This window comes from Sus scrofa, chromosome X (assembly GCF_054392235.1).
Source record: "Sus scrofa isolate SSC_HxYL_T2T_F1_AM1 chromosome X, Sscrofa_HxYL_maternal_Yorkshire_Landrace_v2.0, whole genome shotgun sequence".
NCBI classification, from domain to species: domain Eukaryota; kingdom Metazoa; phylum Chordata; class Mammalia; order Artiodactyla; family Suidae; genus Sus; species Sus scrofa.
The window spans coordinates 34002149-34023417 of record NC_139401.1 but is presented as its reverse complement, the minus strand read 5'-3'; the positions used below and the strand labels follow the sequence as shown (position 1 = coordinate 34023417).

Genomic DNA, 21269 nt, shown 5'->3' with positions numbered 1-21269 from the left:
TAAGTCACAAGTGCTACTAAAAGAAAAAAAAAAAAAAAAACACCGCATTTCCAGAACAGAAGGAGGAGGAGTGGTGGATAGCTATGTTGTGACTACTGATGTCAGAATGGATAACCCAGAACCCAGAGTTGGCTGATAATTAGTGTCCTTCCTGAATGGTAGATGAGATTAAAAAGGAATTACCCCCAAATGTTTTTCCAAATCCCCATATTTTTTGCAGTGATGTTAAAGATGCTGGCTTGATGGGAGAGTTTTGAATGTCACACAAGCAGAGCCTCTTATTTCATGGTGAAAAAACCTTAGTTAGGATGGCAAAGAATTTTTGAATCTTAAATGATACCATAGTTGCAAAATCTGACAATAGCAAGTGCTTGGTGGGGCAACAAGAAATCTCATTCATTGCTGGTGGGAATGTAAAAGAGTATAGTCACTGTGTAAGAAAGTTTGGTAGTTTCTTACAAAGTTAAATATATGTGAGGAAAAGGAATGTCTGTGTGTATGTGTGACTGGGTCACCTTGCTGTACAGTAGAAAATTGACAAAAGACTGTAAACTACCTATGATGGAAAAAAATAGAAATCATTGAAAAATAAAATGAAAAAACAACAAAAAAAAACAGTTAAATATAGCCTTTACCATATGATCCACCAATCATACACCTATATCTTTATCCAGATGAGTTGAAAACTTACATTCATACAAAAACCTGCAGAGATTTATTAATAAGCAAAAAAAATTTATAAGTAACCAAGATGTCCTTCAAGAGGTAAATTCATAAGCAAACTATGGTACATCCACACAATGGACTATTACTCAGGGAATAAAAGACATGAGCCATTAAGCCATGAAAGGACATAGAGGAAACTTACATGCACATTGCTAAGTGAAACTTTAAAAGCCAGCCTGGAAAGACTACTTATGTATTATCCAAACTACATGTAATTCCTTAAAAAAGGCAAAAACCGTAAGAGACAGGAAAAAGAAAAGTGGTTGCTAGGGATCCACAGGAAGGGAAGGACAAATGAATAAGTGAAGTACAAGGAGTTTTTAAGGCAAGGAAACCATCTGTGTGATGCTGTAATGGTGTATGTGTGACATGTATTTAACACCCATAGAATATGGAACACAGACTGAATCTTAATGTACACTATGGGCTTCAGTTAATAGCTATGTATCAATTTTGGTTCATTAACTGTAACAAAGTATTATGTTGATGCAATGTGTTAGTAGTGGAAAACTGTAGGTGTGTAGAGGGGGAGAGTATTGGGGAATTTGCTGTACTATCAGATTGCTCAATTGTTCTATAGATCTGAAACTTATAGAAAGTAAAGTCTACTAATTAAATGATACCACAGAAAAGAACTATATTTCAGATTTCCGTTTGAAATTCTTATACAAAGAAACTTCTCAGTGAAGGGACTACACATTAACCCTTCAAATAATGAGAAGACATGAAATATTTGGTTAGTTATCATAAAGACGGTACTGAAGATGAAGATACTGAAGATCTTAAAGTACATTGATAACAGGTAATATTACTTAAAAGAAACATCACATTTCCTTGTGAACTTTCCAGTATATTTGGTGTTTTGATGTTCATATTGTTAAATGCTCAGTCTTGTTGGCAATTACAAAATAATCTTTATACTTAATTCTTCACAGAAGATTGAGGGCACAACTTATTTTCATGGTTAGCCAAAAAAGATATAATGTTGACAAAGACCTATCCGTAGGTTCTAACTACTTTCAAAAATAATTTGTTAATGAGATAAGGTTTACTTTTTTTGAATTAGGCAAAAATAAATAAATATTAAAAAAACTAGAGGGAAAATACGGAAAACATTTTTAAGATGGAAATGTTTATGCTCACAAACAGCAATGACTGATACTGTGTGTTTAAACTGATACATTGTACTATAAGAAACAGATCAGGTGGAGCTTGGAAAATTCAGGTAGATATCTTCTCAACTTCTGATGTGTCAGGGAAGATAGGAATGTGATTTGGGAGATCGATATAATACTCAGCAATCACTTTGAGACAAGAATAAGTGGCTACATAGTTTGAAAGTCAGAATGTCGAATTGAGTTTATGATATAAGCCGCATATACTAGTAGAATGAGATAGGATGATGTGAAGTATAGTTGGTGATGTTCAATTAGGAAGGATATTGTCTTCTTGGTGCTTTAGTAGCTGGGATTAGAGATTCTATTTTCAGGAAAATGGTGCTTAAAGGTCAAGAATTTCATTTTCTATAGGACCAAGATGACTATAAAGTCATAGTAGGCCTAGAACCAAAGCATTAAGCCATTTACTAGTCTAGGACTCATTATAATTATTTTCTGGGCACAGAATGGATCCTAGATGAGAAGTTGTATTAGTTTTCTGTTGCTGCATAAGAAATTAGTACAAATGTATAACAGTATAATATACTATTAATTAGTACAGATTTATAAAAAGTATAATCATCGGAGTTCCCACCATGGCGCAGTGGTTAACGAATCCGACTAGGAACCATGAGGTTGCGGGTTCGCTCCCCTGGCCTTCCTCAGTGGGTTAAGGATCCGGCATTGCCGTGAGCTGTGGTGTAGGTTGCAGATGCGGCTCAGATCTGGCATTGTTGTGGCTGTGGTGTAGGCCGGCGGCTACAGCTCTGATTTGATTCCTAGCCTGGGAATCTCCATATGCTGTGGGAAGCGGCCCTAGAAAAGGAAAAAAGACAAAAGTAAATAAATAAATAAAATAAAGTATAATCATCCCTTTATTAGTTCACAGTTCTGTATGTTGGTATACTGGCATGTGGTGACTGGGTTCTATGTTTAGGGTCTTAAAGGCCTGAAATCAGCATTAAACCTCTTCTCAGGTAACTCTAACATCTGATTCATTTTGGCTTGGCCATCATTTGTCATTTCTTATTTGAGTTGTCACATGTCTGGTTTTTGGTATGAATAATGATATTTTATTGTCTATGGGACTCTTTGGCTCTTATGTTAGGATACTTTGGTCCCTATTTAAAGTGTTTTAAATTTTAGGAGACATTTGCTTTTTATAGGTTTGACGCGCAGTTCCTTCTCTACTTTTGTGGACTGCGGTTCCATGACAGTCTAATTTTCAGAACCTTTGTCATACTCTTTTAGTTTATCTTGTACAGGTGGGATTACCTCTGGTCTCTGCTTATGCTGCTTAAGGCGTCAAAAGAAGCTTCCCCAGGATAGGGTACTTGGTGCTCCTGGTGGGTGAAGGGAATCTGAACCACTCGATGAAGAGTGCTTTCTGGCCCAGGCACTTGTGACATGGTCTCCTTTGACTCTAAAGGATAGAGGGTTCTTACCAGGTTCAGAGCTTTCTGTGGAGTGATCCCTGTTGCTGGTACTAGCATGTTGCCAGATGTTTTTGGGTAGGGGAGAGAAGCTTCAGGCCCATCTTGAGTTGAAGAACATTTTCCAGGTGTGAACTTTTGGTGGGGAAATCACTTTTGCTGATACCGTTGGCCACTGATATGTCTAGGTGGTGAAGGGGAATCTCAGGTCCAGCAGGGAAGGACAGTACTTTCCCTATTTATTGTCAGCAGGGCTCTCAATCGTTCCTACTTGCAGCTTCTGCAGGGCTCACCTGGTATTTGTGGGATTCGCATTTGATGTGATGTAGAACCTATTTGAGTCACTTCCTTTTACTAAGTTGGAAGTTAAGAAATGCTGGGCCTGGGTTACCTTTTTTGTTGGTAGAGGGTCATAAAGTGCCCTGCTTGAAGTTACTCCTCTATTCTAAGTTTTCAGCCAGTCCACCTTCTTCTTTCAAACTTTATAGCTCTCCTTAGGTTGTCATATTATTTTCAGGATATATAGTTGTACATATAAAGGGAGAGCAGGGAGAGAGGAATATAAGCCATCTTATCTGGATTAGAAATCCTCTGTGCCTTTTAATTGCTTACCTGGTTAGGTCAGGCTCACTCTGCATAATCTCCCAATTATCTGTGCCATATATCATAATCTAATAATGGAAATGATATTCCATCACACTCAGAGGTTTCATACTCATGGAGGGGTACTACAAGGATCACTGGGTGTCATCTTAGAATTCTGCCACAGAAGGTCTATGTGAATGTACTGAAGCATTAATTATCACCCTTTGAAAGGCTGGAACCTCTTAGGATAGTATGAAAGCCAAGTACTATTATAATTATTATACTCACTTTAAATGAAGTATATCTGATATCAGAAATACTTCATAAAAATGATAAACAATTTTCAGAATTTAATGTGAATGTCAGGGGTTTGGTATAAGCCTTTATTTCTAGCCATGAAAATATCTTCTGTATGAAAGATATGCTGGCTCAATGATGTATTAAAAAACTTCACCACCACTCCCCATTTATATTTTATAGTTATGTGCAAATACTGTGGCTGCCAGCAATTCACATAGAAAATAAAGGTCAGTGATGTTTCTGACTTAAAATTTTTAGAGCAGGTTCATACTTAACACTGTTTACATTTGTAGAGGTTGCAATTGCACACAACTTATGATTATTGCCTTAGGTTATAATACAGTGTACTGTCACCTAAACTAGGATTGAAAATTTTAAGGAAAACTTGCTGGACTGGCTAATACACCAAAAAAATGTCTTCAGGCTGAATTAGCATAAAAATCCTTCACTGTGTTTAGATTGGAAGAAAGCGTGGTCTAATTTTAGATTTTAGATAGTCATGATTTTGGGTGACAGTTTCACTAGGGACAATTAGAATTGAACTATATAGGTATGTTTTTGAACTCAGGTTTTAGCTTTAAAGGCTTTCATACTGCAACTTGAGAGGCTCTAATCAGCAGTTGGGTACTTTGGATCATTCACACAATGACTGAGTCATATATAAACCATAAAACTCTTTGTAAGAAATAATCTGTTTTAAAAAATAATTTGTGAACTAAACTTACATATAAAATTAAATTGAAACAAATATACTTAAGCAAAAATTAAATAAATGCCTATAACTGCCCTTTTCCTTCGTTGTTTACAATCACAGCAAACCAAAGGGTGACATGTTTAAGAGAAAGGTGATTAAGTTACAAATATTTGTCATCTTATCACTTATAAAGACAAAATGTATTCTCGCTAATGTACAAGATCTGAGTAGATGAAAGGAAAATAGGGTTGTTAAAGAGCTGATAGAGTGGCATAGAGCAAGGGGAAGGGACAAGAAAGCATTGACAGACTGGATTTGAAGAGTTCAGAATGCTGATTGTGATAGATGGTTTTTGATTTGCTTTTCAGGCCTACTTGCTATCCTCAACCCTGCTCTGTGATTCCACTCTATCGGGTTCATCAACCAATCTTTCTGTGTCATCAAGTTTGGTTTGGCTAATGTGAACTACTGACAAGAGATTGGATGTCAGGAAAGAAAGGTAAGGGTATTTATTTCCATGATTCCCCCCCTCCCAGCCCCACCCTGCACACTGTAGATTGTCAGTGGTTGCCACTGTATAAGGTTACAGCTCTTGTTGAGTGGACTTGTATTACAACTATAAGACTTTCTAGGTTGCAGGAACTACTGGTTCTTTATGCCCCTTTATGCCTAGTGATTATAATACTGGCTTCTCAATGTTTCTGGCCTTAGGGTACTTCATCATCTCTTGGTTTCTCTTCATTCTCTACACGGTTTAGTCTCTTCATTAAGTGCTATTCCATTACTCTTTTCAAGTGTTCCATCAATTTTTGACTAGGACCCTAACTGATACATTGATACTGGGGAATAAGAGAAACTTTAAGGTAATACTAGGGACAGTGGAATAAACTGCTTGAGAGAGAGATAGAGAAGATTTTCAAAGCTTTATAGCATTCTCTGAATGTAACATGACTTCCTTATGTGAGTGACTCTAATACAGTCTTAAATCACTTCTTAGTTATTTGGTTGGGTTCCTTTTTATTTGCATGCACAAATAAGAGATGTCTGGAATTTACATAACTAGATAATTACTATTAGGATCTCTCTGGATTGATTACATCATATTAAGATTTTTCTTTCATGGAATCAGAAACATCCCAACCCGGTGTACATGCTAAATTTCTATAGAAATTCAATGAATTGCTATGGTGTAAAATTAATTTTTATTGTCAAATTGGATAATATTGTTTAACTTTGTAATATTTCCTTTTATTATGGAACAGAAACTGGGGAAGGTCCAATAATTCCTTCCAGAACCAGTGATTTAGTTCAGATTGTAACATATAGATTCAGAATTAAATTAAATTAAATTGTTATATTAAACATAAATAACTCTAAAAGTGGACATGAGAAAGGTGACTTATTTGTCCATCCCTAAAACACTTCATATAGATGAGAATTCAGATGTCAATTAGAATTTCCTCTCTCTCTGGAGTCCACTATTTCCCCACGACAAATAGGACAGGTGGAATTCTCAGCCAGCCAGCGATCAATGCAGTGAATGTGAAATTCATGGGAGCAAGGTAGGATGCGAATCTTGTTGCCTTCTGTGTATTCTGTGATGCAAATGCTACAGGCTTTTAATACATCATATTTGCTAAAAGATCTTACAGCCAAGTTGTCAATCTGTTCTTTGGTGAGTCCTGTAGCTTGGTATAGATAATCATCATTTAAGAGGAAAAACTGGTCCAGATCAAGGGAGGGCCAAGAGTCACTTTCATCAAATATTATTGGGGTCATCTGTCTACTCTCTTGCCTGGTCTCTGATAAGCCTGATGATAAACTTCTTGCCTCACTGCCTTCAAACATCAGTGAGCTGATTTCTGAATTTTCATCACTTGAGCTGGAACTGGATATAGGACTAGAACTATAACTAGACATGTCACTGGAGCTTGAAGTAAAAATCAGTGTGGAACTCGAATGGGGATCATAGCTAGCATTTGAATTGGAACCAGATCTTGTACTACTACTACTACTATTAGAACCATTTGTTCCATTTGATGACTCTGTCCTCTCTATGCTTTGACTTGGAGTTGGGACACTAGGTTCTAAATTACTGTCACTGTCCATAAGGTTACTTGAATCACTAAATCCTGTCATTGTTTGACCTAACAGGCTCTGAATTGGAACATATGTTTTATCATTTAAGCTAGTATTTAAAATTCCACCAATGGGATTTCTGATGGTATTCACATGAGTTTTCATGTCTGCCTGCTCAGAATGTGAAAACATAAGGCTTGGTCCTCCTTGTTCACTTTCTAAAGTGACAGTAGTGTTTGGTGTCTCAGATGTTAACTGAGTTCTACTAGCTATGCTCTCTCTCTGAGAATGTGCTTCAGGATGAACTCGTCCTACTTCAAGATTGAAGGGTATAGTTGGATTTATCTCTCTAAATCTCCAAGCTTCACCACTGCTGGTTGTGTCTGGAGAACATTCTTCCTGAATGGTATGCCTTGTTCTAGAAGTTTCAGTAAGACCCCTATTTTGTAACTCAAGTCCAGTTATTTGCTTTCTCAATGTTTCTTGGTGTTCAGTGCTAGCAAATGTCTCAGTCTCATTTACCAGAGGCTGCTCTAAAGCCTGAGATGACTCACTATGATGATATCTTCGGAAAATTTCCCTCAGTGAATTTGGAGGTGACCTGCTTTCAATTCTTGCTCTGGTTCTCCTATAGTCTGGGCTCTTACTTCTTGTTCTTCTCTGACCTCTGGTGGGTGAGGCTTCCATTAATGCTTCAGTTGCACTTTGCTCTGATCTAGATGGTCTTGTAAATATTGATTCAAATTGTGGATTTTCTACTTGCCTCTGCATGTCTTCCATGTTTTCTCTTCTGGAAAATCTTTCAGATGCTACATATTCATTCTCTGGATTTAGGCTGTCATTATTAAGGTTAAAATTTATGTCTAAACTGAATCTGAAATCATCACTGTTTGGATTAATTTGACTTACTACTTCTCTCCAAGATTGGTTTTCTATTTGGTCACTTGTCACATTTTCAGTTTCTTCGAAAGAATTAAGCCAGTCTATTATAGAGTCACGACTAGACACATCATCTGAAGAATCTCCTCCACCTGTTAAAAAAAGGGGGGGTCATAAAGGAACTACCAAAATTAAAACCATCATAAAACAGTACTCTGAAACTTTGTTTCAAAAGCAAACAAAAATGACAACTTAAATACTCTGATGTTTTAAAGCGATTTCACAGATGTAAGATTTTGTAAACTATACTGCCTAGATTTAAAAATTTCAATTCCATGTGAAAATAATGAGTTAATCCTAGCTAAATTTAGAGAGTTTTTAAAAAGGGAATCTGGAGGAAGTTTGTTTTTCAGAATTTCATATACGCAGCCCTGTGTACTACTGTAGGGGGAATGTCAAGAGACAACATTTTTTCAGCCCACTGTCACAACACTTATGCAGTTAAACAAGGTAAACACCAGTTAAGGTAGGGTGCTAATATTTTAGTTCAGTTTACATTATTGTCTAATTCTCATTAGTCTCCATCATTACTACTTACAGGCTCTTAATTTAAGGGCTTTTGATGATACATAAAATTGTTTTAAAATAGAAGCTTATTGCCAACTATAAGCAAGTTTTATAAGTTTAAAAGTATTTGAATATTGAATATGTATTAATGTTGCCAAGATTTTGAATTGACATTAAATTGAAGGTCAGAGCAAATGAATAAATTGAACTTAGTATGGTACATATAAAACCATATTCAGGAACCAAAGTATTATAGTTTATTTTTCATTATATAGTAAAATTCTCTAGTTCACACTGGGAGAGAAGGCACCAGACCTGAGATTAGAACAAGGTTTCTCAGCCTTTGCACTGCTGACATTTTGGTGCTGGACAATTCTTTGTTTGGGGAAGCTATCCTCTGCATTGTGAGATATTCGACAGCACCCCACCCCTCTGCCAACTAGATGGTAGTAATGCCCATGCCTTGTGTGTGACAACCAAAAATATCTCTAGACATTGCCAAGTATCCCCTGGGGTGAGGGAGAGCAAAATGGCTCCCAGTTGAGATACACTTGATTAGTATATAAAATATTTCTTTTTGCTTTTTCACATGTCTATGTAGAAAAAAAATTTAGGAAGTCTGAGGAATTTTAAATGAGGTAGAAAGCCAAGAAAAACACGAACAAGCTACTTCTCATTGTTTCCCAATTAAAACAACCCAAATGTGACCCAGGAAAAAAAATACCTTGACATTCTCCCCCAAAATCAAGTGAATGCCAGTTCTTTTTTAATGAGAAGTTACTTAGCAAATTAATTTATGCCCCTTCCATATAACCGTTGGCCGACATTTTCTATTACGAAGTTCCGTATTCATCCCAACCTATTCCCCGCCCAGCCACCCACCCAAAGTGAAATATACCTTTATTTTCGTCTGAGTTTTGTGGTAGATTTTCTTTAATTAGTTGAAGTCTTCTCAGCAACTCTTCTTCTGTACTTTCACCTGGGATGCCTAGCAAATTGTTATTCCTCATAAGTTTGTAATCTTCTTCCCTCAGTTTATTTACAAATCGGTAGAAATCTTCTTCTCGAAGCAGTCGGTCCCTCTGACATTTGCGTTGGGCCGAAGCTTCATCTCCTTCATCACTGGAATCTGAGTTTTCCATCTTGATGAACAAGTGGAAAATTATCTGAATTTCACAACATAGTGTTGAAATTCAACCCCACTTCCGTCGGAGTGTCCGGTATCCGACGCAGACTGAGTCCCCCTCCAAAGAGGTTCCTCGCTCTTTCCCTCCCGCGTCAGTTTTGTAGCTTCTGGTGAGTCCTTGGTTGGGAGCCACCTCAATCTCAGAACTTGCTAGGCGTTGCCTAGGAATCCGTTAGCGTGCCAACTGTTACCGAATTGGGACCGAATTCAAGTTAGGTTTCATTTCATTCAAAAACCGGTCAGTATTTCTGAGGGCTTAAAGTATACCAAGCTCCGTCCTTCACCTCGTTTCACCCACATGAGCCGGACAGCCTTTCAGGAGGCTTTTTCAGGCTGTCTGATATGCTCTAGTTAGTGTGTCCTCTCCCTTTTAACTCTTAATGGCTTCATCTTGCATTATAAGATCCCTCAATCTTCTGTGTGAAACAAATAAACAAACAAAAAAACACCAAAATTTTGGCAGGTTTTTCTGCCCAGCCAGGGAATTCCTTCTCCACAAAAGCATCAGGTTTCATTTTTGTCCTTCTTTCCCATAAATAATATAAATATTATTTAAACAAAACTAGCCAGAACATCATAAGAACTTTTAGAACAGATCCATAATAGTTATTTTACTTACCATAACAAGCACTGAGTTTGCTGATTTTGTTCCATGTATGTTAGTGGAACCAGAATGGCTTGGTGAAAATTAAAGTAACACTCATTTGCAATGCTATTTGAAGGACACCTCTAAGAGTTTCTAAATGTTATTACCAGATTCTTGTAACACTTGTTTGGGACTTTTTCATTCAGATTGTTCATGTAAAGATAAGACGTGGTTATTGAATTTGAGACTTTATTTAATATGACTTATTTAGTAATTAATCTGCCCGCATAAACTGGTCAGTTATTGTCTCAGCTCCTAGTGATATGTCAGCTGTTGAAGCAGTTTGTACTTCCAAATAGTTCATACTCCAAGTGGGTAAACACCACATAGAAACTATCAAAATATAGTACATTACATGTTATAATACATTTATATATGTGTATTGTGAAGTACAGGGAACTGTGTTACAGTTAAGTTATTTAATGGAGATGGAAAACATCTTTAAATGTGAGTTCCTACAGATGGAAAGTGGCAGTTATGTGTTGGTAAAGAAAGACTATGTCAGACAGAAGAAAAAGACTGGGAAGACCTTGGTTTGTTTGGGCCACTGCATCCTCAATTTTGGGGTTGGGGTGGCAAAGCTGTGAAATTAATCAAAGAAAGAATAATTGACACCAGTTATAAATTAAGTTTTTTTTTTTCATGTAAGAAATACGACACTGATCAAGATGTTTTGTTATTTACTGAGAACAAGCAATGGATTTCATTTTTCCTTGTTTACTGTCCTTTTAACATACTTATGTTAACAGCATTCTGACTTTGCTGTGGGGCGGGGGGACCTATTCTCCTTTCTTAGTCCAGTTGGTTTAGGTTTAGCTGAATTAACTGCCGTGGCTAAAAGAAAGGACATATGCACATGATGCAGCCATGTCTAATCAGCATATCTCAAATTGATTAAGGTAATTGGTTTAAGCATGGATATGTGAGCAAAAGTACATTTAAGAGTTAAATCTGAGTTGTTAGCTAGAACTATTTTGAAAATGAGAAATCATTTTTTCCACTGTAGTTGCTAAGCTGATAGGATAAAAACCTAAAGATGTTGTGACTATGTCATATACCTGAGAAAGAGGAAAATTGACATGAAGAGACAGAGGAAAACAAAGATGAAGAAAGAGCAAGATGCCTGAGAAAAAAGTTGAGAAATATATAGAGCTAGATGTGCCTTAAGATTTTTAGATCTGTAAACCAGAGTATTTCATTTTTAATATATAAGCTTGTTAAAGATTCCTGCCCCTTATGATGGAAAGAATCCTCATAGTTGTTATAGGAGAGTGATATGATTGGTGATGTAATCAGAGGTCAAAAAATAATTTGATAGAGTGGAGGAGGTCAGGGAATAAGTGAAATAAATGAAGGAAATTAAGTGGTCCAGGCTTCCAGTTACAAAATAAAGAAGCCAAGGGGATGAAATGTACAGTGTGGAGAATATATTCAAGAATAATGTATTATCTTTGTAGGATGACAGATGGTAACTAGACTTGTGATCGTTTTGTAATTACAGAATTAAATGCAATTTTATAATTACATTTATATAAATATCTAATTACAGAATGGTGCACGGGGAACTAACATAGTGTTATATACCATGTATACTTCAAAAGATAAACTCATAAAAAAAGGTCAGATTTGTGGTTATCAGAGGTGAGGCAGGGGGAGGGGGAAGATGGGATCAAGGTGATAAATAGGAATAAACTTCTAGGTACTAGATAAATAAGCATGGGGATGTAAAGTACACCATGATTAATACAATTAAGACTGCTGTATGTTGTATATGAAAGTTGTGTAAATCCTAAGAGTTCTCATTACAAAGGAAAATTGTTTTCATTTTCTTTTTTTTGTGTGTGCCTCTATGAGGTGAAGGATATTCACTAAACTTATTGTGGTAATCATTTCATGATTCTAAGTATGTTTAAGTGTAGGGGAGCAAAGCTTGCCACCCCAAAATGTTTCTTTGGCATGCTATTTCAAGCAGAAAATATCTAGGCCCAAAATTCACAAGAAGAAACTTTGACCTTGTTCCTGACTGCCTAAATAAATTTAAATAGAGGGCCTGTTCCACACTAGAGCTATCACCAGAGATATCTGTAAAGAATATGGCCTAGTTGTGGTGGGGCCAAGAGATCAGAGACCACACTGTGTCCCATTGTTTCTGGATGGCCCATTTACCAAACATTTACTTTTCCATTTTCATATAAATCATCTTCCTCCCCTTTTAAAGTCTCAAACCACTATCTCCAACACCCTCTCGTCTTGAGCTGAAGATGATATTTAAGGTGAGAGTTTCAGTCATTTTGGTTATTAAGTTTTCTTAGGTCTCTCCCATATGTACATGTATTAAATTTTATTTCCTTCTGTTAATATGTGTCATGTCAGTTCAATTCTTAGACAAGCCCGAAGAATCTAGAAAGGTAGAGGAAAATTTCTTGATGTCCAACATAAGTAAGATCATTATTGCTATATGCCTTAAACTTAGTGCTATTTGTCAATTTATATCTCCATAAAACTGGAAGAAGAAAAAACCAAGTAATTGTTTAACGTGTAACATATGACATTTTAACATTATATGTTAATATTGTGGATAAATTTCCTACTTCTTTGTGCCATAAGATTCTTTCACAATGTTCCTGTTTTTGTATGTTTCATTTATTATTCAATGTGTTCTGATAACTTGGCCCAGTAATACTCATTTACTTCTCGAATGAAGAGAAAATATCCTGAGGTAAAATATCCATTGAACATTTGGTTTATATTTAAGAAGCAGAATGGTCCTGGTGGGAAATAAAATGTCTTTCACTGATAACTTAATGAAGAGTAAGATAATGCTATGTGACCAATTAGCTCCCTGGTGGGATTTTAAGATGCCTAAGTTTAGCAAACTCTTAATTAGTGTGAGGTGTGTGCCTCTGTGTGTGCGTGCATGTGTATATGTGGTATGTTTAAAAATTTGTTTTAACAGATGCTTGATTAGATTAATAACCATTGACTTCAGTGTGGTTTCTGGATACTAGTAATAGTTCTGTTTCTTGAAGTTTTGAAAGTTCCTTGGCCATGAGACTATATTTCATCTCAAACTTTAAATTACTAAAACACTATGTTATTATCTACTTTAAGGTTTTTGTTTTCGGTTTTTTTTTTTGCAACACTCCACTGCATGGGGAATTTCCCAAGCAAGGAGTCAAACCTCTGCCACAGCAGTGACCCAGGCCGCTGCAGTAATAACACCTTAACCTGCTGAACTACAAGGGAACTCCTAATGCCTTGTTTTTAATATTTATTCCCGAATATCACAATTGATGTTCTCAAACATCATTTCAATTCAGTGAATTTATGGGTAATATACTGAGGCAATTCAATACACAGGAAAAAGGATTGGGTTGAGAATTTAGAGCCCTAGGTTTAAGTCCAATGACTAATGGATTACTTGCCCAATCAGTTACTCTTTCTAGACTCCAGTTTCTTAAACTCTAATATGTGAAAGTTGAATTTGTTTTTCAGTTTGATTTAGTCAGTTTCTCAGACAAAGAGAATTGGGCAGTGGGAATGGAAAATAAATCAGGAAGATAAATACTGTATTATTTCACTTATATGTGGAATCTATAAAAAAGAAAAGACAAAACAAAGCTTACTGAAAAAGAGATCAGCCTTGTGGTTACCAGAGGAAGGGGGAGGAGGGTAGAGGAGGGGGAACGGTGGAAGGTGCTCAAAAGTTACAAACTTACAGTTATAAATAAGTACTAGGGATATACTGTACAATATGATGACTATAGATACCACTGCTATATAATACATACAGAAGTTGTTGAGAGAGTAAATTCTAAGTATTCTCATCATAAGGAGAACATTTTTTTCCCTTCTTTTTGTTGTATCTATATGAGAAGATGGATGTTAGCTGGACCTACTGTGGTAATTATTTCACAACATACATAAATCACACCATCATTCTGCACGCGTTAAGCTTATACAGTGATAAGTGTCAATTATTTCTCAATAGAACTGGAAAATAAAATAATGTCTGTATCAGAGTGCTGGATTGGCAACCAGGAAGTAAAGAGGAAAGGCTGAATGGGGCTAGAATTAGTGCCAGCAATGCTGAGCTAAGACAGAAACAAGGGAATCAGTGCAGGTCCAAATTCCCAAGTCAAGCTAGGAATAACTATCTCTCAGAACATTAATTCAAAACCAGAAAGTTAAGATGGAATGCTGAGCCATAGAAGACAGTTCAAGAAGATTCAGAGCAGAGACAGGGTAAAGTCATACTCAATTTGGGGATCAAATCCATGAGGTAGTAGAAGATATGTACGTGACTTTGACTTTATTTTTTCTTTTTACTTTTTTATTTTTAGCCACAGTCTGTAATAGCTTGATATGGGATCTCAGTTGCCAGACCAGGGATTGAACCCAACTGCAGTGGTGAAAGTGCTAAATCCTAACCACTAGGGCACCCTCAACCTTGATTTTAGCTTGATAAATTAAAATATTTATACCTGGGTCTTTGAAGGTTGTTACTCAGTTTTTTTGATAATTTTGTAATAGACATTAAGATGGATGACCTTAATATCTTTTTGTTTCAAAATTTTATGAATGAAAATATAATCAAGTTTTATTTTTTTAAACAATAGGAAAAATGTTTAAATTTCAGAAAATACAGTATGCATAAAAAAGATACAGCATGTTATTAGCACTTAGAAAGTTACAAATAATTTGCTTATTAATGTTTTTCATACTTAAGTTCATAACTAGAGATGGTTAGATTTACCACTTTGGAGGTAAAAGGAAAAAATAAGGGCATATTCACTTCTAAATCCACCTGTTAGATGTGCTCACTGTAAGCTCCATGACATATATAAGGCCTGGGTGACTGGAAGCGCCAACTGTCACACTTTTTAATAAACTGGGTAACCATGTGTTTCTATGAAGCATATTATCTTTACATAGGAGCAATTAGGAGAAAACATGAAACAGCCAAGCATTCTGCACTACAAAACACCACCTTAACAGCTAGCCAGCATTATTCAACTGATATACAACTGTGTCTAGTGCACAAAAATACACGAAATTAGAACTACATTTGATAAATAATCCTTTAAAAATTCTATTCACCTTAAGTGTCTTTATACCAATGCAGGTCCAGATTACCATTTAAATCCAAAGATAAATAGCAAACATAAATAAATTTATAATAATTTCATGTAGGTCTGCATTTTTAAACGAATGATGGCAATAAGTCAATCACTAGACAGTTTTTGACTCCTCAAAAAAGCTGCACATATTTTCTTAAGTCAGGAGGACACAAATTAGATAATCTGTTTACTTTAAAACAAAACGCAATATATAAAGTAAATTTTTACCTCAAATACTCAAATAGTAACTTGAATATTTCCCTTGATAACTTAAAAGATATTTGAATAGCATCAAAAAAATACCATATAAAATGAAGTTCTCCACTTGAGGCAAACTTAAAACAAGTAAAAAGTTACACAACACATTAAAGAATAACCTTTTGAACAGTTAGTGGCTTATTTCAAGGACTGGCAACACTTCTTCCTCTTGAGGAAAACTGGAAGGGTTCTTTCGTTGTGATCAGGACTTGGAATTTCCTTCTGGTGAAGGGCTTCTGGATTTAGATTGAGACGTGGCTGCTGAGGAAGATCTGGACTCCGAGGAGGACTTGGACTTGGAACTTCGAGTAGATCTGGATCTGGAGGTTGATGGAGATCTATCATAAGAGCAAGATGGAGACTTCGCAGGCCTGGAGGGAGATGGGCCCTGAGATGGAGATCGAGATAGGCTCCTGTTATTGGAACGACAGTGGTGACGAATCCTCGGGCTCCGACTCTGGCGTTCCTGCCTGTGGGGAGGGGTTCTCCAGTAGCGGCCATGGTGGAGATCTCGGGTGCGACTATAGAGCGCCATCTGCACTCGCAGCTCTCTCCCATCCAGCATGAACCCGTCAAGGGCATCCATGGCATTCTCGGCATGGTGCTTGTCGTGGAAGCGGACGAAGGCAAAGCCACGGGACACTTTAGTGAAGCGGTCCCGCGGGATGTACACGTCGCCGACGCGCCCATACTTCTCGAAGATACGCCTCAGGGTGTTGGGTGAGGTGCTATAGGTCAGGTTGTCTATCTTGAGGGAGATCATGTCGTCCACATTGGAAGGAGGGCGACTGTAACTCATGGTGTTTGAGAGCTCAGGCTGGGCCTCACGAACTCAAGTCTGAGAAAGCTGCAGTCTAAGAAGGCTGAGAGGTCTGCCCAGGAACTGTAACGGTTGCCTCCTGTTTGTTCTGCTTTAAGCTCCTCCTCTTCCTGTCTGGTGCCGCTGCGTGGGGCTGCTTAGTAAAGACGCCCGGCTGTTCGATCTTCCCGGAGTGTCTCCAGAACTGAGACCTCCTGAGAAACAGCTGTATACCAGTTTTTCTTTTCTTTTAAAGGGAAGTTTGTGATTGTAATATCATTTTGTGACTTTTCCAGTATATAGCTAAACACTAGTTTTGATTTTGAATAAGAGTATATAAAGATGGATATAATTATGTGACAGTGTACATGGCACTACTGATTTGCATACGGTAGAAACATTTTGTCTACTCAGAGACAAAACAGGTAACAAACAAAATACCAAAACAAATCATAAATTGGGTGATTCAGTAATACTAACAGGCAAGGAGAGTGTGAGAGCTTCCTACAGGGTGTGAACTGTAATCAGAAATTCAATATGGGTCCCTTTTTCTGCTGGAAAAAAATAAATTGTCATGATCCGTGATTCCAAATTATGTAATTGAATATGACTCACATTACTAAAATTTACCATTTTCTCACTAATTAACCAGATAAGCTTTCTGGAGTAAGTTCATTTGATGTGACTTTCCTATAAAAACTATTTTTAAATCTAATAGTTGTATTTTATCAAATTGTTGACAAGGCATCTTTTCTCATGAGTCATGCCCATGGGACTCTAGTAAATGAACTTAGTAGTGATGGGGAGTAGAAAATAGTATTTTATTAAGTATTTCTAACCTTCAGTGATCATTGTGTGCTCTTTACAAGTGTCAGGGAGGGGAAAATTTTCCCCTCTACTCCTCTTTAGTTCTTATGGCTGGTCTAATAAGAAAATTGACACAAGGTAGGTTAATAGGAGAAAAAGAAACATATTTGAATTCTTGTGCACAGAGGTCTATCTAAATGGGACTTAAGAAGTAGCCAAAGTAGGCAGCTTTTGTACTTTTTAGATAGATAATAAATTAGTGAGGAATTAACAGGACAGAGATACTTAGGCTTTGGGTGCCTAATTACTGAAGAATCTAAGCAGAGTTTGGGTTTGGGGTAGTCAATTAAAGAAGTAACAAGCACTGTTTATACAGGCAACTTGGCCCAAGTTCCCTATCTCTGTTGATAAGGGTGTCCTTTCGCCCTCAAATTCAAGGAGAGCACTTATTACATGAAAGATTTATCTCCTGTTTTTACAAAGAGAGAAGATTCTTAACTTTCCTTGTTAGTATCAGCTGTTTCTTAAGTAACTTTAATTCAAAATAATTAATATGCCATTGAGGCATATCTGGGAGCAACTGTCTTGGGCCCCAGCAAAAGCCGTGACATCTATACACAATTAATTCCTATAAATATATATATGCTCTGGCTATCCACTACTGCATAACAGCCTTCATAAAAATTTAGTGGCAGAAACTATCATTATTTTATCTTACAATTCTAAGACAGTGGAATCCAGGCAGAGGACAGTAGGGCTTGTTTCTTCATTTTATCAGCTGAAATAGCGAGGGTGACTGGGATGACTCCTTTGAAACTATGGGGTCTTGGCTGGTTCCCATCCCCTCTCTTGCCCTACCCTCCTCTTCCAGAGCCACTCCATATTGCTCAAAAAATGTCTAGCCTAGTTAGATTTCTTATGCAATGGTTCAGGTTTATAAGAGACCGTAGTAGAAGCATCAGTCCTCTTAAAAGTCTAGGCCCAGGTCAGTATATAGTATCAGTTCTGCCTCACTTCTATGATAGTTACATAGATCAAAGCAACTCTAGGCCAGACCATGTTCAAAGGGAAAGCAAAAAGAATCTCTGAATGAAAGCAGTGTGAAGGATTTGCAGCCATCTTTAATCTACTTTGTTAGTTCTCCCCCTGGACAAATAATTTTTACATTCTTTTCACATGAAAAAGTACCCCTTCTAAGACCACTAAACTCCTGTCCACTTATGTGAATGTATGAACATCCAGGACTTTCTGATCTTAATTAGGTCTAGTCATAAAAGTGACTCTTCAGGTGTATTTCCTCGTGTTTTATTCCTCTTAATAAGAAAACCTGTAAGATAAAAAGGTTGTCTGCTCTCACATCTCACACACAATATTGAGATAGGCATATGATGGCCTTAATTGTCAGTTCTATTAAGAGAAGGAATAGTCCACAGTAATTCTAGAGTTCTTCTGGGTACATGATTCCAGTTTCTTACTCTATTTGTCATCATCCATCAAGAGCTATACTGGAAAGAAAGATCTTATCTACTTAGGCAGAAAAATGGGTTGGATTTTATGTTCCTTATGTTGTCCCATTCTCTTTCCATGAGAAACTAAATATAAAGCAAAAACTTGCATCATAATGTAGTTCATAGTGTGATCAAAATAGCATGGAGCTGACATCTGCATTCATAGGCTTGATTCAAAAATTTGGTGTTATTATGGGAGAGGTATTTTACTCTTCTTTATCTCAGAATAAATAAATAAAGTAATGGGAACTGAAGTGCCTTATATTTGATATTACATTCAGCTCCTAATATTCTTAATCAGGAATTGAATTGAAGGTTACTGAGGCTTTTTTTTTTCCAGTCAGTACCTTATAATATGAACAATGAAAAAAATAAGGTGGTTTTGCCTTATAAAATGATTTTTATTTCCAGGTAAAAGTTTGTTGACTTACTCTGTTCAAACACTCTTCTCTTACCTGATTTAGAAAGAAAGAGAGAGAGAGAAAGAAAGAATGAACGAACAAACGAATGAAAGAACGAACGAAAGAAAGAAAACATACTGAGCAATTGAATACATTGAACTTGTGATGTTTCCTTTTCCTGGACTGAAAAGTAGATTCTTAACATTGTTTATGCCCCCAGGTCAGCAAAACCAGATCAATTTATTACCTCTTTCAGCTAAGCATGAACACTTCATTCCAGTGACTATGATGATCACAACATCTTAAGTTTGACTTATGCCCTCATTGTAAATTATGGTGTAAATATCCACCAAGAGTTCAGAAATGATGAAAAGAAACTCTTTGTGCCACTTGGCCTCAAAAGATCTTGGAATCTGTTAACATAGTGCAGTCAGGAAAAAATGGCTGCAAGAAAGGGAAGAAAATAGAGAATGAGAGATGAGGGACCCTAAAGAAAGCAGTTGAAGTCTTCCTTTTTAAAATAATTTGATGAAGGAAAAAAATCCCCAGCTCATTATGTTTTCCCCATTTTCTTTTTTCTTTAACATTTTCCTGATTAATTAGAACTATTTAAAGTTGTATTAAATTTTTAAAAAAATATTCTTTTTAGTAAACCTCTCTCATTGAAAGTATCTTATTTGGTCACTAATTATTTTATGCATTTCAAAAACAAACATAAATCACAGGCAGGCATGGCCATTTGAAACTGACCCTAATAAACTATCAGATAATTTAATATGGAAGGTGATTTTAAATTCACTTTTGCTTTCTTCAGCCTCTCATTTCCATTAAGAAACTTCCTAAGGGCTCTGGGGCTTGACTCTCTAGAATCTATTTATTCTTTCAAAAAAATTCAGTTTATTTCTTTATATTCTTGGAGAGTTTATTATTAGAACCAATCTCTCCTGTGGGAATGGAGAGTCATAGCACATTAGTTATAATGAAAGGGCTAAGACCCCTAGCCCTTTTTTATTACATGTGGTTGATAATTCTCACACTCCTTGGGAGTTTTCTCAGTCGCTCCCTGGAGGGATGAATGAGAGATTAAGCAATGTAGGAGGATCTTGGAGTCTACTTTCCCAAGGAAGCAGTCGAATAATTTTAGTATTCAAAGGAAGTAAGAGACGGGAGGGAAAGAGATTGGTGAGGAATGGGGGAGGGGAGAAAAATAGAATGAGGTAATCTTAATTTGCCTTTTTTTTTTGGCTATTTAGGGCCATACCCACACCATATGGAGGTTCCCAGGCTAGGGGTCGAATTGGAACTGTAGTCTCAGGCCTTTACCACAGCCGCAGTAACATGGGATCTAAGCTGCATCTGTGACCTACACCACAGCTCACAACAATGCTGGATGCTTAACCCACTAAGTGGGGCCAGGGATTGAACCCTCATCCTCGTGGATACTAGTCAGATTCCTTACTACTGAGCCACGATGGGAACTCCGCCCATTTTTTTTTAATTGAAGAATTCTGTTTTGTATTCTAAGGCAGATAGTCAACTGCAACCCAAAGTTCCTGGAAGGCGAGGGCTCCTCTTTATCCCAGTTTCTGTAGATACTAACTCATAGAGGGTAATGTGAATAAGAACTCCCTGAGTATTTTAAGATGATGAGTAATGGAGGCATGCAAGTCACATGTTCCCAGAATTTTCACATCCTAACTAAATTTTAAAATAAATATGAGTAGTAGTAAGATATTTCTCTGATTTTTATAAATCATATTTTGGGCCTAATATGATGTTTGAGCTACCAGTTAGTTTATAGATCTTGGATTATGAAATTTAATAACATACATGTTATTAAGCTCTACAAGAGGATAGGCACTCTAGACTTTTATAACAGTGTTTCTCAAACTTTAATGTGCTTACAAATCACCAGGCAGATTTCTTGTTGTACTTTTTTATTTAAAAACTTTTTTCTTGTGGCGAAAATTTTAAAGATTTACTCTCTTAGCAACTTTTAAGTATACAATAAATATTATTAACTGTAGTCAACATGCTGTATATTACATATCCATGACTTATTTTTTAACTGAAAGTTTGTACCTTTTGACCCCTTCACCCATTTCATCCACCTCCCACCCCCTG

The 21269-nt window shown here is 36.6% G+C and overlaps 1 protein-coding gene, 1 long non-coding RNA gene and 1 pseudogene across 3 annotated transcripts in view; 1 reads left to right on the top strand and 2 right to left on the bottom strand.

Moving 5' to 3' along the window:
* LOC110257761 (uncharacterized) overlaps positions 1–21269 on the top strand; it is a 602847-nt gene that overhangs the window by 88888 nt on the left and 492690 nt on the right. Inside the window, exon 2 of the long non-coding RNA XR_014835236.1 lies at positions 5264–5394. This is a non-coding gene — a long non-coding RNA (uncharacterized LOC110257761). The remainder of the gene's footprint in view (positions 1–5263; positions 5395–21269) is intronic.
* LOC100151952 (E3 ubiquitin-protein ligase RLIM-like) lies at positions 6079–9780 on the bottom strand. The gene is made up of 2 exons (XM_001924867.6): positions 9319–9780; positions 6079–8005 (listed from the first exon to the last, which is right to left on the bottom strand). Exons 1-2 carry the CDS (start codon positions 9560–9562, stop codon positions 6342–6344), a joined length of 1908 nt encoding a protein of 635 aa, XP_001924902.3. The 5' UTR covers positions 9563–9780; the 3' UTR covers positions 6079–6341.
* On the bottom strand, positions 14812–16537 carry LOC146394534 (serine/arginine-rich splicing factor 2 pseudogene; annotated as a pseudogene). The gene has a single exon (XR_014835668.1). The product of XR_014835668.1 is annotated as a serine/arginine-rich splicing factor 2 pseudogene (transcript).